The sequence below is a fragment of the Lethenteron reissneri genome, chromosome 53, assembly GCF_015708825.2.
Source record: "Lethenteron reissneri isolate LAM-NWPU_2019-01 chromosome 53, ASM1570882v1, whole genome shotgun sequence".
NCBI classification, from domain to species: domain Eukaryota; kingdom Metazoa; phylum Chordata; class Hyperoartia; order Petromyzontiformes; family Petromyzontidae; genus Lethenteron; species Lethenteron reissneri.
Window position 1 is genome coordinate 330989 of NC_083831.1, and position 25360 is coordinate 356348.

At 48.6% G+C, this 25360-nt stretch overlaps 1 protein-coding gene across 1 annotated transcript in view; it reads right to left on the bottom strand.

Moving 5' to 3' along the window:
* Positions 1 to 25360, bottom strand: part of LOC133356269 (ATPase MORC2-like) — a 102861-nt gene that overhangs the window by 65513 nt on the left and 11988 nt on the right. The window contains exons 5-13 of the mRNA XM_061573690.1: positions 25047 to 25131; positions 22877 to 22985; positions 22395 to 22489; positions 20444 to 20508; positions 18031 to 18142; positions 15820 to 15948; positions 15404 to 15483; positions 1641 to 1723; positions 491 to 576 (exon numbers count right to left, since the gene is read on the bottom strand). Coding sequence (XP_061429674.1) covers positions 491 to 576; positions 1641 to 1723; positions 15404 to 15483; positions 15820 to 15948; positions 18031 to 18142; positions 20444 to 20508; positions 22395 to 22489; positions 22877 to 22985; positions 25047 to 25131 — 844 coding nt within the window. The remainder of the gene's footprint in view (positions 1 to 490; positions 577 to 1640; positions 1724 to 15403; positions 15484 to 15819; positions 15949 to 18030; positions 18143 to 20443; positions 20509 to 22394; positions 22490 to 22876; positions 22986 to 25046; positions 25132 to 25360) is intronic.

Here is a 25360-nt window from a genome sequence, read left to right on the forward strand (position 1 = left end):
GTGCCTATTTAGCCCCTTATATCCTGCCAAACAGAAGCTGCTTGGGCATACGGTGCCTGGACATGCGGGCTACACGGTCCAGCCCCTCATACATTATCTATCTCACACACACACACAAGTCCGCGCGCACGTGCCGAAAGACAAAGGCAATTAACACCCATGTTGCCTCAAAGCAACTGTCGGGACAAGTGTTGTTAGTGAGCAGCCCCTATGAGGGCCGCCACAGCACACAAGCGGTTGGTGTGACCAGCACCACGCCCTGCTGCCTTCGTCTCCCCAGTAGTGATGTTGTTTACACACCGTATCAGGTAACTGTGTGACGAACCGGTAACCCAAGTTAAAGTCCTCATGGCTGATATCAGAATCGAATATCTAAAACGGTTCTGGGCCATGCTTAGGTCACCAACAATACTTCCCTCAATGGTCTTGAGTAGGCTACACGGGGCTCTTTGTCCTTGGACACACACGCACACACGCGCCAAGTAGTTACCCCAGGTTTTGCTGCAACTCGTTGCGGAGGTGTTGCAGCTCACACTGCTGCTCAGAGGCTGCGACCTGAGCCTGGCGGACCTGTGCCTGCACCGACACAGTACGGATACAACCACACAATGCAACCATACAATTATATAATACTACTATACAATTAAACAACTATAGAATACAATTATACAATACTATACAATTATACGTAGGGCAGTCCTCAACTTAAGAACATAAATCGTTCCTGGGACCTGTTCGTAAGTCGAACGGCCCGTAAGTCGGAACACAGCAATGTGCTATATTTAAATGCCCATATGGTCATCTTGCGGAGGATCACTCCACTGAACAAAATAGCTCCCTGATTCAGTTTGAAAGTACGAGTTCACGTTTTAAGTCAATGTTCAACAAAAAAAAATCACGAAAGCTGGTTTGTAAGTGCGAGTGTTCGTATATATGTTGAACTTCTTCCGCACCATGCATAACCAACCATGGTAATTGGAGGTGCGATGGATGGACAACTAAACACAAAAACCATGCAATACAATGAAACAACTATACAATACAATTATATAACTATACAATAAAACTACACAATTATATAATACTATACAATACAATTATACAACTATACAGTACTGCTGTACTATAAAACACTACTCTATACAATAATACCAAGATACTATACAATACAATATTACTATACAATACCACTTTACAACTGTGCCCCTTTTCCACTGGCGCATCCGAGCCAAGTCAGCGGCTTTTCCACTGGCACGGTGTGGGTGTTTTTTTTCCACTGGGGCCATTAAGCAAGCCAAGACTGGAACCAAACTTTGATGTGCACATCTCAATATCGCTCGGGGCTAAGCAGGGCCACGGCCAGGGGCAAGACTAATGACGCGTTGGTCGTGCGCGATGTCAGTGAGCACGCCGCGAGGGCTCCTCGTTATCCATGTGCGTCTCCTCCTCCGCTTGATCACCGCGAGCGAAACCACTGGCATGGCTCGGCTTCTGCAGTGGAAAAAACCTGGCCCCTCCTGACCTGAGCCGCGCCGGGCTGGCTCGGCACGGCCCAGTTACAAAGTGGAAAAAAAGAGGCATTGCGACAACAATGTCACACATTTCTCTGACCGACTGACCGCCCTTGCGCACCCACTTACCCTGGCGTTCTGCCCCATGTCAAAGTCAAGTTTCCTTTCCAGTTCTCGGGCCTGGCTCTCCAACTCACGGGCCTTCTCCTCCGCTGTGATGGAGCAACACCAATCGCACATGAGGGTTGAGTGTGAATGAGTGCGAGTTTGTGTTTGTGAGCCTGCATTGGATGGGCATTGGCTGGGTCGTATCGCCGGCATGTTTGGCTGGATATATGGGGCTAAACGGGCATGGCACGGGCTAGAGAAGAGATGGACTGATGCAGTACCGAAGGATGTGGGGCTGATTAGACTTTCTGATGACAGGCACTAGCAGTGTCAAGATCTGCCCCTGTGGAGGAGGTTCGTGAAGGACACTGCTAGGTAGTTAGAGGCAGTCGCCCTCCAGGACCAACGGAGAGCAGAGGAGTGACACTCACAACGAGCAGAGCGCCGAGTGGCTATGACGCAGAAAGTTAGCACAGTGGGGAGCAGAGTTGGTGCATCTGTCTGTTATCTCAGTCAACCCAATTCACGTGGGTCTGTTCTGTAACCTTCTGCCAGCAGGCCTTGGACGCTTCACGTGGCCTCAAAAGTACACCTCGCATGGTACAAGCGCCGTGGTGACGTCACTGATACTTAGTGGTGAGTGGCTGTTGACATTGTGTACAAAGACAAAGTTATCCCGTGTAGCCTACACACAGCTATTGGGGCAAGTGCTGTTGGTGACCTAAGTGAGAGCCAGAGCCATCTAACCTATATAATTCATTTTTTGTCCGTCCGTCCGTCCGTCCGCGTACGCTCCCTACCGGGGGATTTAGCTCTCGGACCGTGGGGTTCGGCGAGATTAAATTTTGCAGGTGGGCACGCCCCCGGCCCCGCGGTAAACTTAGGCATTTCCGATTTTTCGTCTCTAAACTTTAAATCGGACCGATTATCGATTTAGCGCGATTTATCTTTATTTATATATTTAACGCTTTATTTATTTATTTACTCTTGCCGGCCGGCGCGGACCACGGCGGTTGCCCCTGGCAACGGGTAGAGAGAGACGCGTTCGCTGCGGGGTGGACGCCATTTTGAATTACCATTAAAAATATGCGCACGCATTAACACGCGATTCTGAGGTAAATTCATCAAAGTTTCACGTCCTCTTCACTCCCCTTCCACCCCAATGTGTGCAATTACTATTATAGGGTCGGTAGATAATAAAATTATAGCGATTAGACAGTATTATTGTAGCGCGGGGGGGGGGGGTATTGGCCCCAGTACACACCCTCAGCTGGGTAGGCAATCTAGGCAAGGCCGGAGGCTCTGCACGGTACTAGGCCTCGACACCCCACCCGTGTCAAGCGACGACTTTGTGGTATAAACTCGATATACCCGGCGTTGCCCGGGGGGAAAATACATTTAAAATCTTCTGAAAACTTTAAAACATTACATACCAATGAAAATACAAGTGTGTAATTACTTTTAAATCCGACGCGCCAAGAATCGATTCTCTGAATCGCGAAAAGGAATCGAAGGTTGTAGATTCCTTTAGATTCGGACGATTCCCGTTTACTATAAGTTGGTTAAAGTCGATATAAACTGCTACGAACGGGAAATATCCGGCGTTGACCGGGGCAAAAATGTTATTAAAAACTCCTGAAAACATTAAAACATAACATATCAATGAAAATAAAACTCTGTCATTCAAAATGTAAACCCCCAAAATGCCAGGAATCGATTCCTTGAATCGCACAAAGGACGAATCGAAGGTTGTAGATTCCTTTAGGAGGGGGAGAGTGGTGAGGGGGAGAGTGGGGAGAGTGGTGAGAGTGGTGAGGGGGAGAGTGGTGAGGGGGAGAGTGGGGAGAGTGGTGAGAGTGGTGAGGGGGAGAGTGGTGAGGGCGAGAGTGGTGAGGGGGAGAGTGGGGAGAGTGATGAGAGTGGTGAGGGGGAGAGTGGTGAGGGGGAGAGTGGTGAGGGGGAGAGTGGGGAGAGTGGTGAGGGGGAGAGTGGTGAGGGGAGAGTGGTGAGGGGGAGAGTGGTGAGAGTGGTGAGGGGGAGGGTGAGGGGAGAGTGGTGAGGGAGAGAGTGGTGAGGGAGGAGAGTGGTGAGGGGGAGAGTGGTGAGGGGGAGAGTGTGGTGAGTGGGGGGGAGAGTGGTGAGGGGGAGAGTGAGAGTGGTGAGGGGGAGAGTGGTGAGGGGGAGAGTGGTGAGGGGGAGAGTGGTGAGGGGGAGAGTGGTGAGGGGGAGAGTGGTGAGGGGAGATGTGGGAGGGAGAGAGTGGTGAGGGGGAGAGTGGTGAGGGGAGAGTGGTGAGGGGGAGAGTGGTGAGGGGGGAGAGTGGTGAGGGGGAGAGTGGGGAGGGGGAGAGTGGTGAGGGGAGAGTGGTGAGGGGGAGAGTGGTGAGGGGAGAGTGGTGAGGGAGAGAGTGGTGAGGGGAGAGTGGTGAGGGGGGAGTGGTGAGGGGGAGAGTGGTGAGGGGGAGAGTGGTGAGGGGGGAGAGTGGTGGTGAGGGGGAGAGTGGTGGTGAGGGGGAGAGTGGTGGTGAGGGGGAGAGTGGTGGTGAGGGGGAGAGTGGTGGTGAGGGGGAGAGAGTGGTGGTGAGGGGGAGAGTGGTGGTGAGGGGGAGAGTGGTGTGAGGGGGAGAGTGGTGAGGGGGAGGAGTGGTGAGGGGAGAGTGGGTGAGGGGGAGAGTGGTGAGCGGGAGAGTGGTGAGGGCGGGAGAGTGGTGAGGGGAGAGTGGTGAGGGGGAGAGTGGTGAGGGGGAGAGTGGTGAGGGGAGAGTGGTGAGGGGGAGAGTGGTGAGGGGGAGAGTGGTGAGGGGGAGAGTGGTGTGGGAGAGAGAGGCGAGGGGGAGAGTGGTGAGGGGGAGAGTGGTGAGGGGGAGAGTGGTGAGGGAGAGAGTGGTGAGGGAGAGAGTGGTGAGGGGGAGAGTGGTGAGGGGGAGAGTGGTGAGGGGGAGAGTGGTGAGGGGGAGAGTGGTGAGGGGGAGAGTGGTGAGGGGGAGAGTGGTGAGGGGGAGAGTGGTGAGGGGTAGAGTGGTGAGGGGGAGAGTGGTGAGGGGGAGAGTGGTGAGGGGGAGAGTGGTGGTGGTGTGGGTGAGTGGTGAGGTTGAGTGGTGAGGGTGAGTGGTGATTGGTGAGGGTGAGTGGGGAGGGTGAGTGGCGGTTGTTAGTGGTGATTAGTGAGGGGTGAGTGGTGAGGGTTAGTGGTGAGCATGAGTGGTGAGGGTGAGTGTTGAGCGTGAGTGGTGAGGGTGAGTGGTGATTGTTGAGGGTGTGATTGGTGAGGATTAGTGGTGAGTAGTGAGGGTGAGTGGTGAGGGTGAGTGGTGAGGGTGAATGGCGGTTGTGAATGGTGATTAGTGAGGGGTGAGTGGTGAGGGTGAGCGTGAGTGGTTAGGGTGAGTGGTGAGGGTGAGCAGTGAGAGTGAGCAGTGAGGGTGAGTAGTGATTGGTGAGGGTGTGATTGGTGAGGATGAGTGGTGAGTGGTCAGGGTGAGTGGTGAGGGTGAGTGGTGAGCGGTGAGGGTGAGTGGTGAGTGGTTAGGGTGAGTGGTGAGCGTGAGTGGTGAGTAGTGAGGGTGAGTGGTGAGGGTGAGTGGTGAGTGTGAGTGGTGAGTGGTTAGGGTGAGTAGTGAGGGTGAGTGGTGAGCGTGAGTGGCGAGTGGTGAGCGTGACTGGTGAGGGAGAGTGGTGAGGGAGAGTGGTGAGGGAGAGTGGTGAGGGTGAGTGGTGAGGGTGAGTGGTGATTGGTGAGGGTGAGTGGTGATTGGTGAGGGTGAGTGGTGAGGGTGAGTGGGGAGGGTGAGTGGCGGTTGTTAGTGGTGATTAGTGAGGGATGAATGGTGAGGGTGAGCGTGAGTGGTGAGGTTGAGTGGTGAGCAGTGAGGGTGAGTGGTGATTGGTGAGGGTGTGATTGGTGAGGATGAGTGGTGAGGGTGAGTAGTGAGGGTGAGTGGTTGTTGTGAGGGTGAGTGGTTGTTGTGAGGGTGCGTGGTGAGGGTGAGTGGTAAGAGTGAGTGGTGAGGGTGAGTGACGGTTGTGAGAGGTGATTAGTGAGTGGTGAGTGGTGAGGGTTAGTGGTGAGGGTGAGTGGCGGTTGTGAGTGGTGATTAGTGAGGGGTGAGTGGTGAGGGTGAGCGTGAGTGGTGAGGGTGAGTGGTGAGGGTGAGCGGTGAGGGTGAGCAGTGAGGGTGAGTGGTGATTGGTGAGGATGTGATTGGTGAGGATGAGTGGTGAGTGGTCAGGGTGAGTGGTGATTGGTGAGGGTGAGTGCTGAGCGGTGAGGGTGAGTGGTTGTTGTGAGGGGTGAGTGGTGAGTGGTGAGTGAGTGGTGAGGGTGAGTTGTGAGGGTGAGTGGTGATTGTTGAGGGTGTGATTGGTGAGGATGAGTGGTGAGTAGTGAGGGTGAGTGGTCACGGTGAGTGGTGAGGGTGAGTGTTGAGGGTGAGTGGTGAGGGTGAGTGGCGGTTATGAGTGGTGATTAGTGAGGGGTGAGTGGTGAGGGTGAGCGTGAGTGGTGAGGGTGAGCAGTGCGGGTGAGTGGTGATTGGTGAGGGTGTGATTGGTGAGGATGAGTGGTCAGGGTGAGTGGTGAGGGTGAGTGGTTGTTGTGAGGGTGAGTGGTGAGGATGAGTGGTGAGGGTGAGTGGTGGTTGTGAGTGGTGATGGGTGAGTGGTGAGCGGTGAGGGGTGAGTGGTGAGGGTGAGTGGTGAGGGTGAGTGGTGAGGGTGAGTGGTGAGGGTGAGTGCTGAGTGGTGAGGGTGAGTGGTGAGGTTGAGTGGTGAGGGTTAGTGGAGAGTGGTGAGTGGAGAGTGGTGAGTGGTGATTGGTCAGTGGTGATTGGTGAGGATGAATGGTGAGAGTGAGTGGTGAGTGGTGAGGGAGAGTGGTGAGTGAGAGTGGTGAGGGTTAGTGGTGAGGGTTAGTGGTGAGGGTTAGTGGTGAGAGTGAGTGGTGAGGGTGAGTGGTGATTGGTGAGTGGTGAGGGTGAGTGGTGAGGGTGAGTGGTGAGGGTGAGTGGTGAGGGAGATTGGCGAGGGAGGTTGGTGAGTGGCGAGTTGTGAGGGTGAATGGTGAATAGTGAGTGGGAGTGGTGAGTGGTAAGGGTGAGTTGTGAGTGGTGAATGGTGAGGGTGAATGATGAGTACAGTCAATATGCACTGCTGTTATCATACCAGGTACCACCACCACAATATGTACTGCTCTCATCATAGCAGATACCACCACAGCAGTATGCACTGCTGTAATCATAGCAGGTACCACCTCAGTCGGTATACACTGCTGTAGCGATAGTAGATACTGCTATCGAGTTGGTAGATACCGCTATAGTAAATACTAAAACAGTCAGTATATACCGCTACAGTCAGTCAATACTGCTACAGTCAGTATATACTACTATACAGTCAGTACATATTGCTACGGTGAGTAGCTACTAGAGTCAGTAGATACCAGAGGTGGGACAAAGTCATTGTTATGCAAGTCCAAGTCGAGTCTGACGTCATCAAATTCATGACTCGAGTCTGACTCGAGTCCAAGTCACATGACTCGAGTCCACACCTCAGAGGTGGGACAAAGTCATTGTTATGCAAGTCCAAGTCGAGTCTGACGTCATCAAATTCATGACTCGAGTCTGACTCGAGTCCAAGTCACATGACTCGAGTCCACACCTCTGGTAGATACTATTATAGAGTGAGTAGATACTGCTATAGATTTTGTAGTTACTACTATAGTCAGTGGATACAACTATAGAGTCAGCAGATACTATACAGTTAGTCGTTACGAGTATATAGTCGGTAGATACTACTGTAGGCCCAGTAAATACTACTATGGTCAGTAGTTATTACAGTCACTAAATACTACTACACAGTCAGTAGCTACTACTGGCTCAGTAGATACTACGGTACAGTCAGTAGATACTACTACAGAGTCAATAGATACCACTTCCTCTGTTGTATGTAAGGTGTTGTTAGTATATATACCGATTTAAAGCTTTCGTGACTGCAGGGATTCATCTTCTTGTTTCTTTCGGTAAAGTCACGTAGAAGGGAAGTAATAAAATAATAAAAATAAAACATAATAAAACAATTCTCACGACGTTTCGGCTACAACGCAAGCAGCCGTCTTCAGGTGAAGAATGAGACACTACCAAACTAGGAGCTTATATATAAGCTGCATTGGGGGTTGAAGAGCGCCTTAACAAAAAGAATGTGCATGTGAAGAGGGATTTAGCATATTCATGGAAAATGCGTAGGCGTTGGGCGGGGGGGTGTCAAAGTCATATTATGCCCATGCATTATGCAGGATCAGCAGCAACCAAGGGGGGTGCAAGGATTAGCAGTAACAAAGGAAAGGAATGTTAATGATATGTAGCTGCAGTTACTCAACAACCACGTAGAAAACTAAAGTATAAACTACATAAAAAACTAAAGTATAAACTGCATCGCACCATCAGTATACTTACTATACTCTATAATAAGCTGAGTTACTAACAGCAAGTAATACATTACAATTTTACCTCGTAAAAATGCTATAATATGCTTCCATCTAAACCTTATTCTCTTACATCACACGAGCATATACCGTACTATATACTGCCATAGATAAACCCAACATTAAATTATATACTGTATTGCTGTAAACCAACCTATATCTTATACATTTAATATCACACTATGTATTATTCTACACACCCTAATGTGTATCGAAATGGTTTATTACGTCCTTCCAATGATTGCTGAGCCAGAATCCATCTTCTCGGTTAAAGTTGTCTCTGTGTTTGTATATGTGGATCGCCTCATGAACGAATCTCTCATGATAGCCAGATGGCTTGCAGAGAACCTCTGTCTTGGAGAAGTCAATATCATGTGAGCCCACTGAGTTGTAACAGTGATCTGCCACGGCTGAGGTGTTAGTCCTACCGTGTTTCAGGTCAGCTTTATGTTCACGGATGCGGTCCGAGACATGTCGTTTGGTTTCCCCAATGTAACTGCTACCACAGAGGCAACTTAGTTTGTAGACGCCAGGGTACTGTATGTCTGGAACCACATCTTTTACAGACGGTACCAGATCACGGATTTTATGTACTGTGTTGAATCGGACCTGGATCTTGTGTTTAATCAGGATTTTGGAGATCTTTTTTGTGACCCCAGCAATGTAGGGTAAGGTGATGGTCTTGAAAGGCTCCTCAACAGGATCCTTCTTGATGGTTGGAGTGATGGCTTTGCGGATTGTATAGTCGGAGTAACCATTTGCCTTAAGAGCTTGGCGTACGTGTTTGAGTTCACTGGAAATGTGTTCATGGTCGGAGATGCATTGGGCTCTATGATATAGAGTCTTGATGAGGGAATTCTTCTGAGATGGATGGTGGTGGGAATCCGGTTTTAGATAAGCATCCGTGTGGGTGGCTTTCCTGTAGACAGAGTGGCTCATTGAACCATCAGGTCTCCTTTTGATTAGGACATCCAAAAAGGGTAGCTTGCCATCATTTTCGACTTCCATGGTGAATCTGATGGCTGGGTGTATGGAATTGATGTGGTCGAGAAATTGGTCTAGAGCAGGCCGGCCATGTGGCCAGATGACAAAAGTGTCGTCTACGTACCTCTTCCATAAGGTCGGGCGTAGAGTGGCAGTCTGGATGGCGTCCGTCTCAAATTTCTCCATGAAGATGTTGGCTACAACCGGAGATAGGGGGGAGCCCATTGGGGTGCCCTCAATTTGCTTGTAGAAGGTTCCATTCCAGGTGAAGTATGTATTGGTTAAGCAGTGTCTCACCAGGGGGGGTACCCCAGCATTCAGTCCTTGATGAACCAAGTCTTCAATGATTGCGATGGTGTCAGGCACAGGTACCTTGGTGAACAAGGAAACCACATCAAAACTGACAAGCAGGTCGTCTGGGGACAGGGCAATCCCCTTGATTGTCGATACCAGGTCAGTAGAGTTTAGTACTGCAGAGGTGGTTTTTCCAGTGAAAGGCCGTAGGATTTCGGACAAAAAACGAGCCAGTTTGTAAGTGGGGGAGTTGATAGTAGAGACAATGGGACGAAGAGGTGTATCTTCTTTATGTATCTTTGGCAAGCCGTACAATCTTGGTGGTCTGGCTGCAGAAGGTTCGTTTTTTGTCCGAAATCCTACGGCCTTTCACTGGAAAAACCACCTCTGCAGTACTAAACTCTACTGACCTGGTATCGACAATCAAGGGGATTGCCCTGTCCCCAGACGACCTGCTTGTCAGTTTTGATGTGGTTTCCTTGTTCACCAAGGTACCTGTGCCTGACACCATCGCAATCATTGAAGACTTGGTTCATCAAGGACTGAATGCTGGGGTACCCCCCCTGGTGAGACACTGCTTAACCAATACATACTTCACCTGGAATGGAACCTTCTACAAGCAAATTGAGGGCACCCCAATGGGCTCCCCCCTATCTCCGGTTGTAGCCAACATCTTCATGGAGAAATTTGAGACGGACGCCATCCAGACTGCCACTCTACGCCCGACCTTATGGAAGAGGTACGTAGACGACACTTTTGTCATCTGGCCACATGGCCGGCCTGCTCTAGACCAATTTCTCGACCACATCAATTCCATACACCCAGCCATCAGATTCACCATGGAAGTCGAAAATGATGGCAAGCTACCCTTTTTGGATGTCCTAATCAAAAGGAGACCTGATGGTTCAATGAGCCACTCTGTCTACAGGAAAGCCACCCACACGGATGCTTATCTAAAACCGGATTCCCACCACCATCCATCTCAGAAGAATTCCCTCATCAAGACTCTATATCATAGAGCCCAATGCATCTCCGACCATGAACACATTTCCAGTGAACTCAAACACGTACGCCAAGCTCTTAAGGCAAATGGTTACTCCGACTATACAATCCGCAAAGCCATCACTCCAACCATCAAGAAGGATCCTGTTGAGGAGCCTTTCAAGACCATCACCTTACCCTACATTGCTGGGGTCACAAAAAAGATCTCCAAAATCCTGATTAAACACAAGATCCAGGTCCGATTCAACACAGTACATAAAATCCGTGATCTGGTACCGTCTGTAAAAGATGTGGTTCCAGACATACAGTACCCTGGCGTCTACAAACTAAGTTGCCTCTGTGGTAGCAGTTACATTGGGGAAACCAAACGACATGTCTCGGACCGCATCCGTGAACATAAAGCTGACCTGAAACACGGTAGGACTAACACCTCAGCCGTGGCAGATCACTGTTACAACTCAGTGGGCTCACATGATATTGACTTCTCCAAGACAGAGGTTCTCTGCAAGCCATCTGGCTATCATGAGAGATTCGTTCATGAGGCGATCCACATATACAAACACAGAGACAACTTTAACCGAGAAGATGGATTCTGGCTCAGCAATCATTGGAAGGACGTAATAAACCATTTCGATACACATTAGGGTGTGTAGAATAATACATAGTGTGATATTAAATGTATAAGATATAGGTTGGTTTACAGCAATACAGTATATAATTTAATGTTGGGTTTATCTATGGCAGTATATAGTACGGTATATGCTCGTGTGATGTAAGAGAATAAGGTTTAGATGGAAGCATATTATAGAATTTTTACGAGGTAAAATTGTAATGTATTACTTGCTGTTAGTAACTCAGCTTATTATAGAGTATAGTAAGTATACTGATGGTGCGATGCAGTTTATACTTTAGTTTTTTATGTAGTTTATACTTTAGTTTTCTACGTGGTTGTTGAGTAACTGCAGCTACATATCATTAACATTCCTTTCCTTTGTTACTGCTAATCCTTGCACCCCCCTTGGTTGCTGCTGATCCTGCATAATGCATGGGCATAATATGACTTTGACACCCCCCCGCCCAACGCCTACGCATTTTCCATGAATATGCTAAATCCCTCTTCACATGCACATTCTTTTTGTTAAGGCGCTCTTCAACCCCCAATGCAGCTTATATATAAGCTCCTAGTTTGGTAGTGTCTCATTCTTCACCTGAAGACGGCTGCTTGCGTTGTAGCCGAAACGTCGTGAGAATTGTTTTATTATGTTTTATTTTTATTATTTTATTACTTCCCTTCTACGTGACTTTACCGAAAGAAACAAGAAGATGAATCCCTGCAGTCACGAAAGCTTTAAATCGAAATTTAACCGCCTCTACGGGGAGGGTTTCCACATAACTTTGAGATCCTTCAACAAGCTCCGGGATAAGAAGGCTCAGCTAATCGAGTCTCTCACCTTTCTGAAGAGATGCCGCGACTCTAAGGTAATACCAAACGCATTTACACTAACATCTGCTGCTGTAACTTCTTCTAATGCGAAACGAATTCTGTCTAGAACTAGCTTAGCTCTTATCTCAGAGAAAATCAGACTTACGCGCACCGAACTAGATCAGTTAGACAAGACACTCTACAAATCACACTTATCTTTGAGTGTAACAATGTCCACATCGGATTGGGAACATGTGGAAAAAATGACTGCCTCTTCAGCTGCCGCTATGTCGACTAAATGTAAGGACAACTTGATTTCCAAATTCAATCGCCTCTCAAACAAGAAACCGGACCCACACATTGAAAAGCTAGATATTAACAAAGTCGTAATTAATCGCAGTAACAGTCCTATTTCTGAAGGTTTGAAATCCGTTTTAGCTAAAGGACTAAACTTTGCAGTCACACCTAGACACATACCAGTTAATGATATAATTGCTCGAGTAGATGTAGCTCTCAAGGGCTTGAGTCACATCGCTGCAGACGTAGCAAGATCCGAAATCTCTGTAACCCTCAAAAACGCTAAGATGCCAGCTAGCAACATCAGCAAAGAGGAGCGTTTTGAATTAGCTCAATTAAAAAAGAGGGATGACATTGTCATCCTCTCAGCCGACAAAGGCAATGCCACTGTCATCATGGACAAAATAGAATACAACAACAAAATTCAAGAACTACTAAACGATGGCAGCTATACAAAAATAAAAAGAGACCCCACCAACAGCCTCGTCTCCAAAACCAACAACATCATTTCTGCTTCAACCGCATTAATTGATCAGACCAAACAGTTCTCGTTGAAACCTTCTGCAGCCAGACCACCAAGATTGTACGGCTTGCCAAAGATACATAAAGAAGATACACCTCTTCGTCCCATTGTCTCTACTATCAACTCCCCCACTTACAAACTGGCTCGTTTTTTGTCCGAAATCCTACGGCCTTTCACTGGAAAAACCACCTCTGCAGTACTAAACTCTACTGACCTGGTATCGACAATCAAGGGGATTGCCCTGTCCCCAGACGACCTGCTTGTCAGTTTTGATGTGGTTTCCTTGTTCACCAAGGTACCTGTGCCTGACACCATCGCAATCATTGAAGACTTGGTTCATCAAGGACTGAATGCTGGGGTACCCCCCCTGGTGAGACACTGCTTAACCAATACATACTTCACCTGGAATGGAACCTTCTACAAGCAAATTGAGGGCACCCCAATGGGCTCCCCCCTATCTCCGGTTGTAGCCAACATCTTCATGGAGAAATTTGAGACGGACGCCATCCAGACTGCCACTCTACGCCCGACCTTATGGAAGAGGTACGTAGACGACACTTTTGTCATCTGGCCACATGGCCGGCCTGCTCTAGACCAATTTCTCGACCACATCAATTCCATACACCCAGCCATCAGATTCACCATGGAAGTCGAAAATGATGGCAAGCTACCCTTTTTGGATGTCCTAATCAAAAGGAGACCTGATGGTTCAATGAGCCACTCTGTCTACAGGAAAGCCACCCACACGGATGCTTATCTAAAACCGGATTCCCACCACCATCCATCTCAGAAGAATTCCCTCATCAAGACTCTATATCATAGAGCCCAATGCATCTCCGACCATGAACACATTTCCAGTGAACTCAAACACGTACGCCAAGCTCTTAAGGCAAATGGTTACTCCGACTATACAATCCGCAAAGCCATCACTCCAACCATCAAGAAGGATCCTGTTGAGGAGCCTTTCAAGACCATCACCTTACCCTACATTGCTGGGGTCACAAAAAAGATCTCCAAAATCCTGATTAAACACAAGATCCAGGTCCGATTCAACACAGTACATAAAATCCGTGATCTGGTACCGTCTGTAAAAGATGTGGTTCCAGACATACAGTACCCTGGCGTCTACAAACTAAGTTGCCTCTGTGGTAGCAGTTACATTGGGGAAACCAAACGACATGTCTCGGACCGCATCCGTGAACAAAAAGCTGACCTGAAACACGGTAGGACTAACACCTCAGCCGTGGCAGATCACTGTTACAACTCAGTGGGCTCACATGATATTGACTTCTCCAAGACAGAGGTTCTCTGCAAGCCATCTGGCTATCATGAGAGATTCGTTCATGAGGCGATCCACATATACAAACACAGAGACAACTTTAACCGAGAAGATGGATTCTGGCTCAGCAATCATTGGAAGGACGTAATAAACCATTTCGATACACATTAGGGTGTGTAGAATAATACATAGTGTGATATTAAATGTATAAGATATAGGTTGGTTTACAGCAATACAGTATATAATTTAATGTTGGGTTTATCTATGGCAGTATATAGTACGGTATATGCTCGTGTGATGTAAGAGAATAAGGTTTAGATGGAAGCATATTATAGAATTTTTACGAGGTAAAATTGTAATGTATTACTTGCTGTTAGTAACTCAGCTTATTATAGAGTATAGTAAGTATACTGATGGTGCGATGCAGTTTATACTTTAGTTTTTTATGTAGTTTATACTTTAGTTTTCTACGTGGTTGTTGAGTAACTGCAGCTACATATCATTAACATTCCTTTCCTTTGTTACTGCTAATCCTTGCACCCCCCTTGGTTGCTGCTGATCCTGCATAATGCATGGGCATAATATGACTTTGACACCCCCCCGCCCAACGCCTACGCATTTCCATGAATATGCTAAATCCCTCTTCACATGCACATTCTTTTTGTTAAGGCGCTCTTCAACCCCCAATGCAGCTTATATATAAGCTCCTAGTTTGGTAGTGTCTCATTCTTCACCTGAAGACGGCTGCTTGCGTTGTAGCCGAAACGTCGTGAGAATTGTTTTATTATGTTTTATTTTTATTATTTTATTACTTCCCTTCTACGTGACTTTACCGAAAGAAACAAGAAGGAGTATATATACCTACGAGGGGTAAAGATATTTTTTGAGGGGGGGGGGAGACCGCAATTTTCGGAAACATTTTGACATCAACTATTTACCCCACACTTTCTACAACTTTTTGGACTTGTGAAAGCCTCTTATATATTTGTTGGTGGAAAAATGTACAAACAGCCCACCGGGCTTTGACAATACCTTAGTATCTGTGTATATATATGTAAGGTTTTTAAGAAAGATATTTTTCACCCGGGCAAAGCCGGGTACTTCCGCTAGTATAAAATATTCGCCACCAATGTCAGCAAAGTTCAGTCGAACTCTGAACTCCGGTCGCCAGGTTCATAACAAAGTAGCGTCGTGGTTAGAGCGTAGTAGACTACCTGGTGTGGTGGGAGGCAAAGGCAGCCGGGCGTACGTGATGCATGCCACCCACCCTGTCGTGTGCCGTGCCGGCCTTCATAGGTGCTACTCACTAACAGCACTTACCCCAACAGTCTACGTATGCTATATAAGGGATCTTTGTGCATGTGTTTGCAAGGGAGAGGCTCTGTGTTTCACCTGCACACAGAAGTGAGGCTCTAATTTTGGCCAAGGAGACCCAAGAACGTCGCGTGGAGCGATGGGCCAGGCAGGTGTTACTCGCCCAGCCGATGCAAAGATAACGTGTGGCTCACCCAGTTTCACTTCCTGCGACTTCTGCTTGGTTTCCTTCTCAGCCTGGGCCCGGAACCGGCACGACTCAAACTTATACATGCTGTGCACACGCCAACACAAAACAACCACAAGGGGCCCCTCGTCACTGCTGTTTGTCGTTAAACAGTTTCTGTTACCGGGTTTACTCATTGCTCTCGTAAAGAGAGAGAGGACAACTCAGAGGTGCCACGAAGAGGAACCATAGACGGACGGGAAGGCAGCAGCAGCAACAGCCACACGTCGAGCCAGCGTTAAACCCCCACCCACGGGTAGGGGGTTTCACGACGTCTGTGCGGCGATCCGCCAACCCTCCCTGACAACTCCCCAGTGCCGGATCACCATGAGCAGTAACAGCAAAAAGGCCACGTGGTTCATCTGAAGGAGGCACGGTCCGTACCAGGGTCTGTAGAGGTCGTGGTCCAGCCTCTTGGTGATGACCTTTTGGTGCTGCAGGTAGAGGCGCATACGCGGCTTCAGGTAGAGGGTGGCAAGGTACGCGCGGAACGACACCCGCTCCGGAGGGGTGCTGTACAGAGACACAGATCCCAAGTACTGTTACCGACGGCTGGAACCGAGCATCGATTTGAACATGGGGGGGGGGGGGGGTCGGTGTGGCCAGCACTGCTCCCGGCCACCTTTGTGTCTCTCCAGTGCTGATCTTTACGAAACAAACCAACGCCATGTCCGGCCACCTTTGTCTCCCTAATGCCGATGTTTACACACCACACCAAGAATAAGTAGTAGTCCAGATGGTTAAAGATCACAGAATGAACCAGGAGTTTGGTGGCAGAAATTAAATGAGGGCAGATTTTCCTAATGTTGAATAAATGAAAGCGGCAGATGTGAGTAGAAGTGGAGATGTGGGTGGAAAAAGTCAGGGAAGACTCAAAAGTGACACCAAGGTTGAGGGCAGAGAAAACAGGAGAAAGAGAGAGGAGGAGATGGTTGTGATGGGAGCATGAAAGCAAGAGGCCGGAATGAAAATTATTGTTAGCTTGGAAGGATTGAGAGACTGAGGCACAATCCAGGATTGGATGGCTGCCAGACAGGAGATACGAGAGGAAAAGTCACAGGGGGTAGATTAAGGAAATAAGATTTGTGTATCATCAGCAAAGAAATGATGAGGAAAGCAGAACGATTCAAGTGGTGAAATATAAGAGAGAACAGTAAGGGACCCAGAACCGAACCCTGCAGAACACCAACACTGAGAGTGAAGCGTGGGAGTATGGAGTGATTGGAGATGGAGGATGTGTGAGGTGAGACTTGAGCCAGGAGAGGGGGTGGCCAGAGCTGCTGAGCTTGGAGAGTGGAAAGAAGAGGGGGGTGAACTAGAGTCAAAGGTCAAGATGCATGAGAATAGATGACCGGCATGGAAGGAATTTGCAAGATGGTTCTAGACATTTAGATGGGCTGTTTTAGTGAAATTGTAGATCCAGGAAATGTGAAGACATGCGGAGTGAGCGCTGGTTATGAACAAGGCGTTCCAGAATTTTAGAAAAGGTGGAAGAAAATGGTGGGGTCAAGGGAATGTCTTTTGAGCAGAGGAAAAATAATAGCAGATTTTAATGTAGAAGAAGGAAGTCACCTTAGGAGTGAAAAATGACCACAAGGTAGGAAATGATATAGATGGGGAGGCAAGGAAGAAGGGAGGCAGAAATGGGGTCACGGGGGGAGGAGATAGGGGACGAGTTTTGGAAATGACAACAGAGAGCTCAGATGAAGATGTCAGGGTGATGGCGGAGAGAGGTGCAGTGACGCAGGGAGGAGAGGAGAGTGCAGCAGACCGAGCAGTGGGGGGAGGCTGAAGGGACAACAAATGAGCTCAACCTCAGAGGAAAAACAATGAGGGAAGGCTAGAGGGGGAAGGGGCACTGGGAGGAGAGGAGGATGTAGAAGCAGAGGGACGGAGTGAGTTGTTGATGGTGGAGAAGAGTCGTTGAGAATGAGGGACAAGGGAAGAGACGAGGGATAGAAAGAGGACTGTTTTGCAGATTCAAGAACTGAATTTGGAATGAAGAGAAAGGTAACGAGGTGCCTGGACCCGGGCTGGAGGGAGAGGCTTTCCATCAGTGATCGGCTTTGCGAAATGAGCGCCGGTCGAGTCTGAGTGAGGCAGCAAGCCATGCACTGGGAAACTAAACAGAAAACTATTTTTGTTTTACCTGGTAAGGCCCAATGAGCTATATAGCTCTTTTTCAGAAGTGACCGGGCCACAAATGATAGCTCAATTAAGTGGCTTATCACGTAGAATGCATAGCACCCAATATACTCTAAATGCGTGTATATTTGAAATTTGGAGGGAAAAACCGAAGGACCCGGTGAAAATTCCACGCAACCACGGGGAGAACATGCAAACTCTAAATATACAGGTATCAGGGTCGGGACCGAACCCACAACCTCCTTCATACCAGGCGGGAGCAATAACATCTCACCACTGCGGCACCCATAGGAACCCCAGCGATCCCAGTTTGCCCCCCCACAAACTCCCCTCAGTACTTGTAAAAGGGCTTCACCCTTTACAGGAATACCTGGGAATCGGACACAGGAGGTGTATAATGGCCACGTTGGGATTGTTAATTCCAGGGGTAGCCCTCCCACTCGCACCCACCTCAAGTCCCTCTGCACGCCCCGCATGAGGATGTCCTGAGGATCAGAGGTGATGTCCAGCTCAGACTCCCCGTCATCCATCAGCATGAGGTTGTAGACCATGACGAGGGTTCCTATAAAGCAACAGCAACGGCGGCCACCGTTTGCCTCTCAGTTCAAGTTGATTTTGTGTTGCCAGGTGAGACCTCCAGTGACCAGGATAGTCTCAGTTGCAAGAGTAGGTGAATGGGTGAGTGAGTGAATTAGTTAATGGGTGAGGGAGCAAGTGAGTGAATGAGCGAGTGAATGAGTGAAGTTGATTGTGTCACACGGTGAGAAATCCAGTGACCAGAATAGAGGAGCCACATTTGTAAGTGGGTGAAAGGGTGAGTGGGTGGGTGAGTGAGTGAATGAGTACATGGGTGAAGGACTGAGTGAATGAGTGAGTGAATGGGTAAGTGAATGGGTGAATGAGTGGGTGAATAAATTATTTGAGTGGGTGAGTGGTTGAGTGAGTGAATGGGTGAGTAAAGGGGTGAGTGCATGAGTAGGTGAGCTGAAGTTGATTGTGTAACAAGATAATAACTCAAGTAGTAAGAGGAGTCCCATGTGCAACAGTAAGTGACCTGGGTCACAAAAAAGACAGCAATGCAGCAAATAGAAATCAGAATAAAACAGCGTCACGTGAGAAAGTGATATTGCACGAAAAATATATCAACTGAGTCGTGGTGACAAACAGCACTTGTGCAAGGCTAGGTGCACTTCTAGGCCACATGAAGTGTCGAAGGCTCACTGCTGGCAGGTTACAGGAGATAGGCAGGTGTCATGGGTTGACTGACTCATAACTAGCAGATGCACTACGTGTGCCCCCTACTGTGCCAACTTGCTGTGTTTTAGCCACCCAGCGCTCTGCTTGTTGTTGTGAGCATCGCTCCTCCACCCTCCGTTGATGCAGGACGGCGACTGCCTCAAACTGCTCAGTAGCCTCCTTCACGAGCCTCCTCCACAGTGACAGATCTCGACACCGCTGGTACCATCGGCAAGTCCACTCAGCTCTATACCTGCCTGTACCACATCAGTTCATCTTTTCTCCAGCCCATGCCATACCCATTTACCCCATCTCTCTGGCCAAATAGAAGCTACTTGGAAATGCGGTGGCTGGGCATACGGGCTACATGAGACTTGCATGTCAGTCTATGACCACCAAGCTAAAGGGTTTGCATAGAGAATGGCGCTTGCTTAAACGTCTGAGCAACTCCAAGCACCTGAAATCTTCTCATCTCAACTACTCCACTGTCCTACTGCAGTTTATACAAGGAAAACCCCCACTGGCAGCTGTCCCTATGTGGCATAACGTTTATACAACTCGCCTGCAAATGTATAAGGAATCACACAGGGCCAGATTAACTCAGAGAGAATCCTAGCCTCACACAGAGACCCATAGACTTTCACAGAGCCCTATAAACTTGTGCAGAGACCCAGACTCACAAATATGTAGTGTCATTGGTATGAGTACCGTTGTGTAGAGACAGTACCGTGTGGGTGGTACTGTTGGGGGGGAGCCTCTCCCCAGACACCGGATGGGCATACCAGGGGAGGCTGGGTAAAGAAGAAGGGGCACGTGACCGGCGGTGGTGTGGACGGGGGGTGCCAGGGTTGAGGTTGACTTTACCGAAAGAACCAAAGAGTGTGGGCCTTGAACCCTCACAAAAGATCGGGAAAAGAGGTGTGGCCAAAGGCGGGGCCTGGCCATGCCGTAATGATAAAAGTCGAGCGCCGGGGGGGGGGGGACCGGGGTCGATGCTGCTGGAAGAAACCTTCGTCGTAGGCGGGTCTCCGCGCACGTGGACCAGGCAGCGCATTGGCTGACCTGGTCCGGTTTGTCGTTGCCCATCCAGAATGTAAATAGCCACCTACTCCAAGTTTATAGAGCTAAGTGTAGGAACGGTTGTTATTCCGTTAAGAGTTATGTGATGTTAGTTAATAAACCGTGTTGACTCCAAGTTATAGTGTGCGCCTGATTGAACCCACTACAAAGAGACCAATAGACTCACAAATATACCAGAAGACTCAGCAGGCCCAAAGATTTACCCAGAGACTTACACAGAGAGCCAAGACTCATACAGGGACCCAGAGACTCATACAGAGATCCATAGATAAGAATTTGCATGTATATATCAGTGGCTAAAATGTAAAATTGTTTCATAGAAACCATTCCATTGCACTGTGGCAGGCCAGGCAAGGGGAACCCCTCCTCACCAGCAGCAGCTGTCTCTACACTGCAGGAAAAGTGGCGAGCCACGGTGAATTTACTGCAGCCGAAGAAAGTTGTAGTAAAATATATGAAAAACCCTCCAAACACGATTGCGAGGGAAGACAGACAGCAAAATAATGGGACGCACCGTATCGCCTCGTGACAAAAATTATACGAGTACCGGAAGATCCATGAATCTTCTTGAACTGCTGCTTCAGTATTTCCTGGGATTTGAATGGCGAGTACCTGTATGGGGTGACAGCGGGTCACGCTCTATATGGAAGAGAAACCAGCCATGCACATGTATTATTTACACATGCTCTCCTCTGACACGCAGGTTCGTCCCCAGAGCGTTTGTTTTCGCCGATCATGACGTCTGCCTTTTTCTGGGAGCGTGCGACATCACCGCTTCGGTTTGAAACCCTCAATAATTATCGCTGGTGTCTTATCACCAAGTTTCGGGCGGCGACCAATTGATGGATGTGGCTGGGTTTCTCTAGGTTGAGTCCCCACCAGCAGTGCAACTTTACACGAGTTTCACTCAAATCGGATCAACCCTTAAGTTAGTTACAGCGACCCCACGTTACTTTACGGATGGACGGACAGGGCATTTGCACCACCTGCACACTCAACAGCTTCGCCACTGAGAGTACTCAGAGGGGACCCTGCCTGAGTGGGCTTGAGATGGGATGGAGTCGGGTCTGATGCCCACAACAAGTATATACGTGCGTGCAATACGTCCATGGGCCAGAGCATAAATTGTATACCACCTACGTGTAGCACTCTAATTTTACCAATGTATTTATACGGCTACGAGCAAACTTTGCACGAACCTCGATATAAGTTTTGGTTGCATTCTTGAAAACCTGAACGTAAAGCGAAACATCGTACCGTATATCAAAACATATTCTCCCATAAGGTCCCATTACACTGGTCAACAAAAATAAAGCATTTTTTTCTGGCCTGGACTTTTGCAGCTGTTTTAGACTAATTTCAGGGTGCTGATTCCAAATCCGATCTCAGATTTATGCTATCAGCATACCCCATTTTCATTGATTTTACCCGAAATTAACTCTGTCACTTATGATTGCAAGTTGTTGCGAGTCAGTGACTGCTTTAGTGTTAAAATATGGTGCTGTATTTTTAGGATAGTGTGTTTATAATATAATTTTATATAGATATCCACATTTATTTAATATTTTTCTTCTGCAGTTTTTCTTGAAAATGCAATATTTTATATCTCAAAAACCTGATGTGATAGACAAAAACTGATGCCAGATTTGGAATCAGCACCCCAAAATTACCTTAACCCCGTTGGAATACCTTATGCCAGAAAAAGTGTGTTGACCAGTGTTATAACCTAATATATAACCTATAAAAATAACTTCCAACCCAAAGCCTACTAAAATAATGCTTATTAACACAACTAAGATATTTCAATGCCTAAATATGGAGAATAATGAGCCAGGTGATAAAAAACAAATACTGTACGCTCTAATTTACTAACCAGAAACCGTGGTGCACATTGTCACGTGAGGAGTTGAGGGGTGATTAGGAGGGTGAGGGAGGGGTAGTAGGTAAGGTGGCGAGGGGTGGAAGGGTGACTGAGTGGGTGAGGGGCACTACGAGTGGGTGGAGCTTCAACATGCAGCACCTCCCCCAAATCTTCCACACTCTCGTTGTGGTGGAACAGTACGGTAATTTGAACGCGGATTATAAACAACGAGCGAAGTATGGCAGCAATGCAAATGGCCCGAAAGCGTATAAAATGCACTCGCGGTTAAACGACATAATGTGAATTTACTATAAGGTTGTTAACAACAAAATTCCCACCCAAAGAAAATCCTATTTTGAATAAAAACTAAATGAAAGAATATTTATCATAAATAAACAAAGGAGACATACACCAAAAAAAGGTGTTACTTCACAACGTACATAACGAATCACCGTAAATCAATTTAACGTACATCCAGGTACCACCAGTATCCGATATCCGCACTAATTTCAAGTGGTTATCACATAACCCACCGATGTTGGCCACACAGAGAAATTGAAACCAGTAAAGACATGTCACAACAGGTGACATTGATCATTTGGGATTTCTGCTCATGGCCCTATGGACTAAATGTCACCTGAAGATAATGTCCATCTCCGTTTGATATCTCTGCGCATTTGACAAGATGACCTCCATGTCGTCGTTCCTCCACGATGGGAGTGGAATTATGACCTGGCGGAACAACATCAACTACAGAGGCAACAATAACAACCGCAGCCGGCTTACACTGATGCAGGCATTATTATCCTATTGAGACAGAGGGTCTCAGTGTCACTGGCTTAGCAGCCCAACACGGCCATTATGAACCCCACTCTGGGCCCCAACACGGACCAATACCTCTTTTCCACTGCAGAAGCCGTGCCGTGCCGCCAATGTCACATGCAATGCACGACACATTGTTATGCACGACCCATGGCCCTGCTTGGCCCCAATCTAGGATCAGATATTTCTAGTTTCGGCACAGACTGGCTTTAGCAAACAGGCCCAGTGGAAAAATCCACTTGTGCACCCGTGCCGGCTCGGCTTGGTTCTCTTACATCTCGTCATGGTCAGTCTCACCTCTTCAATCTTCTCCTCCTCGTGGAAGGCGCGGGACAGGAGGAGGCAGCTCATGGTGGCCGCCTGCTTCGTGAGAATGATCATGTCCCTCCCGATCCGCATCGTTCCCCTAGGAGAGGCACCCACCCCGCCCCCCATGGTGGAGGGAGGGTGACAGACACGGGGCGTGGTGGGGGCGGAACGACGGGCGAGTAAGTTTGTTTCCTCACGACGCTAAATATTTGTCACCAAAGTGAGTTTGTTATTCGGTTAGCGATGACAGAGTGGACAAACATCATCAAGAGTGACGCTGATGCCACATGATCACCACTACTGCTACCACCACTTTTGTAGTGGGTTGTTTGGAGACGGAGTCTTCTTAGGAGGCAACACGTATTTATTTAACAATAATGTGAACACACGGGGTCCCTGACACGAAGGGTCAATGGCCCTTTCTACTCGACGACCTGTGGAGGTATAGCCTCCGGGCTAACGTGCCCTAGCCACTGGGACCACCTAATCTTAGCCCTCCGGCTAACGGGACCTAGGGGGAGGCTGACCCGACCCAGCCAAGGTACTCGGGTCTCGGCCACTGGCACACTCAGACCCGGCCCTGATAAGGACGTCGGGTCCCGGGATCTTCAGGTTCCTAGTCTTCAGCGAGCTCTTCGGTCTTCGGCTTGACGCTGACTGCCGGAGCTGCTGTGGGGTCCGTCCGGCTTTTATGGGGCTCCCAGGGTTACTCAGTGCCTGGCCATGCCCACTCTCTGGATCCTTCTGGAGGGACCTAGATTTTTGCGCAATCCCCCAGCCCCCACTGGGGGCCTGGGGTGTTCACCTCCGGTTCCAAACCGCCCTCCAGTTTGCCTGACCCTCCAGTCCTACTTGGTACAGGCCGGACCCGCTATTGTCCCCTGTTGGGCCCTGACTGGAGATACATATTTCCAGTAGCGGTGACGGCGTATTACGCCTGACAATTACCCACCACACTTTCACCAGCACCAACATCACCACCACCAATTACCAACACTATCATCATCACCACTACCACCACCACCATCACCACAGCTACCACCACCATTATCATCACAATCTTCATCACGATTACCACAACACTTCGATCATTATATCATCACTACGATACCGCCATCATCTATCCAACAAAGGTCAGGCCCAGGTGATTTAGTAGCGTTCCTTTTCCCTCTTACTCTCTGCACAACAATCCAAAGGCCCAACATGTCAAGCGGCCAGTAACAAACAGCACTGTAGAAGGCATAGTTGGTAAGAGTGTAACACATTTCTTGCATTGAGTAAAGGCTGTAAGGATATGGGAAAACAAGCAGAAGTGTTGTCACCTGCAGTATGGTGAGTGAATGAGTGGGCAAATGGTTGAGTGAGTGGGTGGGTGCAAGGGTGGGTGTGTGAATGGGTGAGTGTTTGAATGATAGTTGTGACCTGCAGTGCGGTGAATGAGTGGGTGAGTGTATGATTGTGTGAGTGGGTATGTGTGTCGGTGAGCGGTAGTGTAGCGGTTCACTAGCTGTGCTATGAACCTGGCAACCCGTGTTCGATTCCTGCTCACGGCCAACACCAGTGACAATTATCTGAACCAGTCCTGGGCCTGCCCTAGGTCCACTCAGCCTCAAATGAAGACCTGGCCTGTAAACATCACCACTGGGGAGACAAAGATGGCCGAGGGTGGTGCTGGCCTAACACCCTATTGTTTGCCGTGCCGGCCTTCAAAGGTACTTGATAACAGCACTTGCTCCGACAGTCTGTTAAGGCTTCGTCTCGTGGGTGGGTGAGTTTGCCAAGGAGTGTGTTGTTATGACTTGCAGTGTGGTGAGTGAGTGGGTGTGGAATGGTCTGGTGGATGGGTGAGTGAGTGCATAAGCGTGAGTGAGGAGTGTGTTGTTGTGACCTGCAGTGTGGTGATAGTGGATGAGATTACACCGTCAGTGTCTGGTACAGACCAAGTAATTAACACTGGCTGAGGGGGAGTCAATGAGTGAAGTCCACGGGAGCAGTAGCCACGGCAGTAGCAGCAATAGCAGTTATTAGGAGGCAGCTGAGTGAATGAACGGAGTGACTCGGTGAGTTAAATTCACGGGAGCAGTAACCAGTGGTAGTAGTAGCAATAGAAGAGTAACAGGGAGACGGCTGACCGCCGGCGAGCATCAACATAACTCACGACTTGAGTCCGTTCCCATAGCGCCCGATGTGGGCCGTGGTGCGCTTAGTGGATTTTCCAAACTTCATCACGTTTGCCAGATCGCCTGGAGCAACATCAGCATCATCATCATCAGCATCGTGGTCATCATCACCAGTGGCAGCACTCACCAACAGTTGGTCATGGAGGTTGTGCCATACTTCATCAAGCCAGTCAGCGCAGGTTACTGAATAGCGAGCCCCAGGACATTCGCTGACGCAACACTAAGTGGCTGCTCACGAGCGTAAGACTCAATGTCTTGCAATCGGTGTCTATTTGGCGGTGGCATTGTCCTT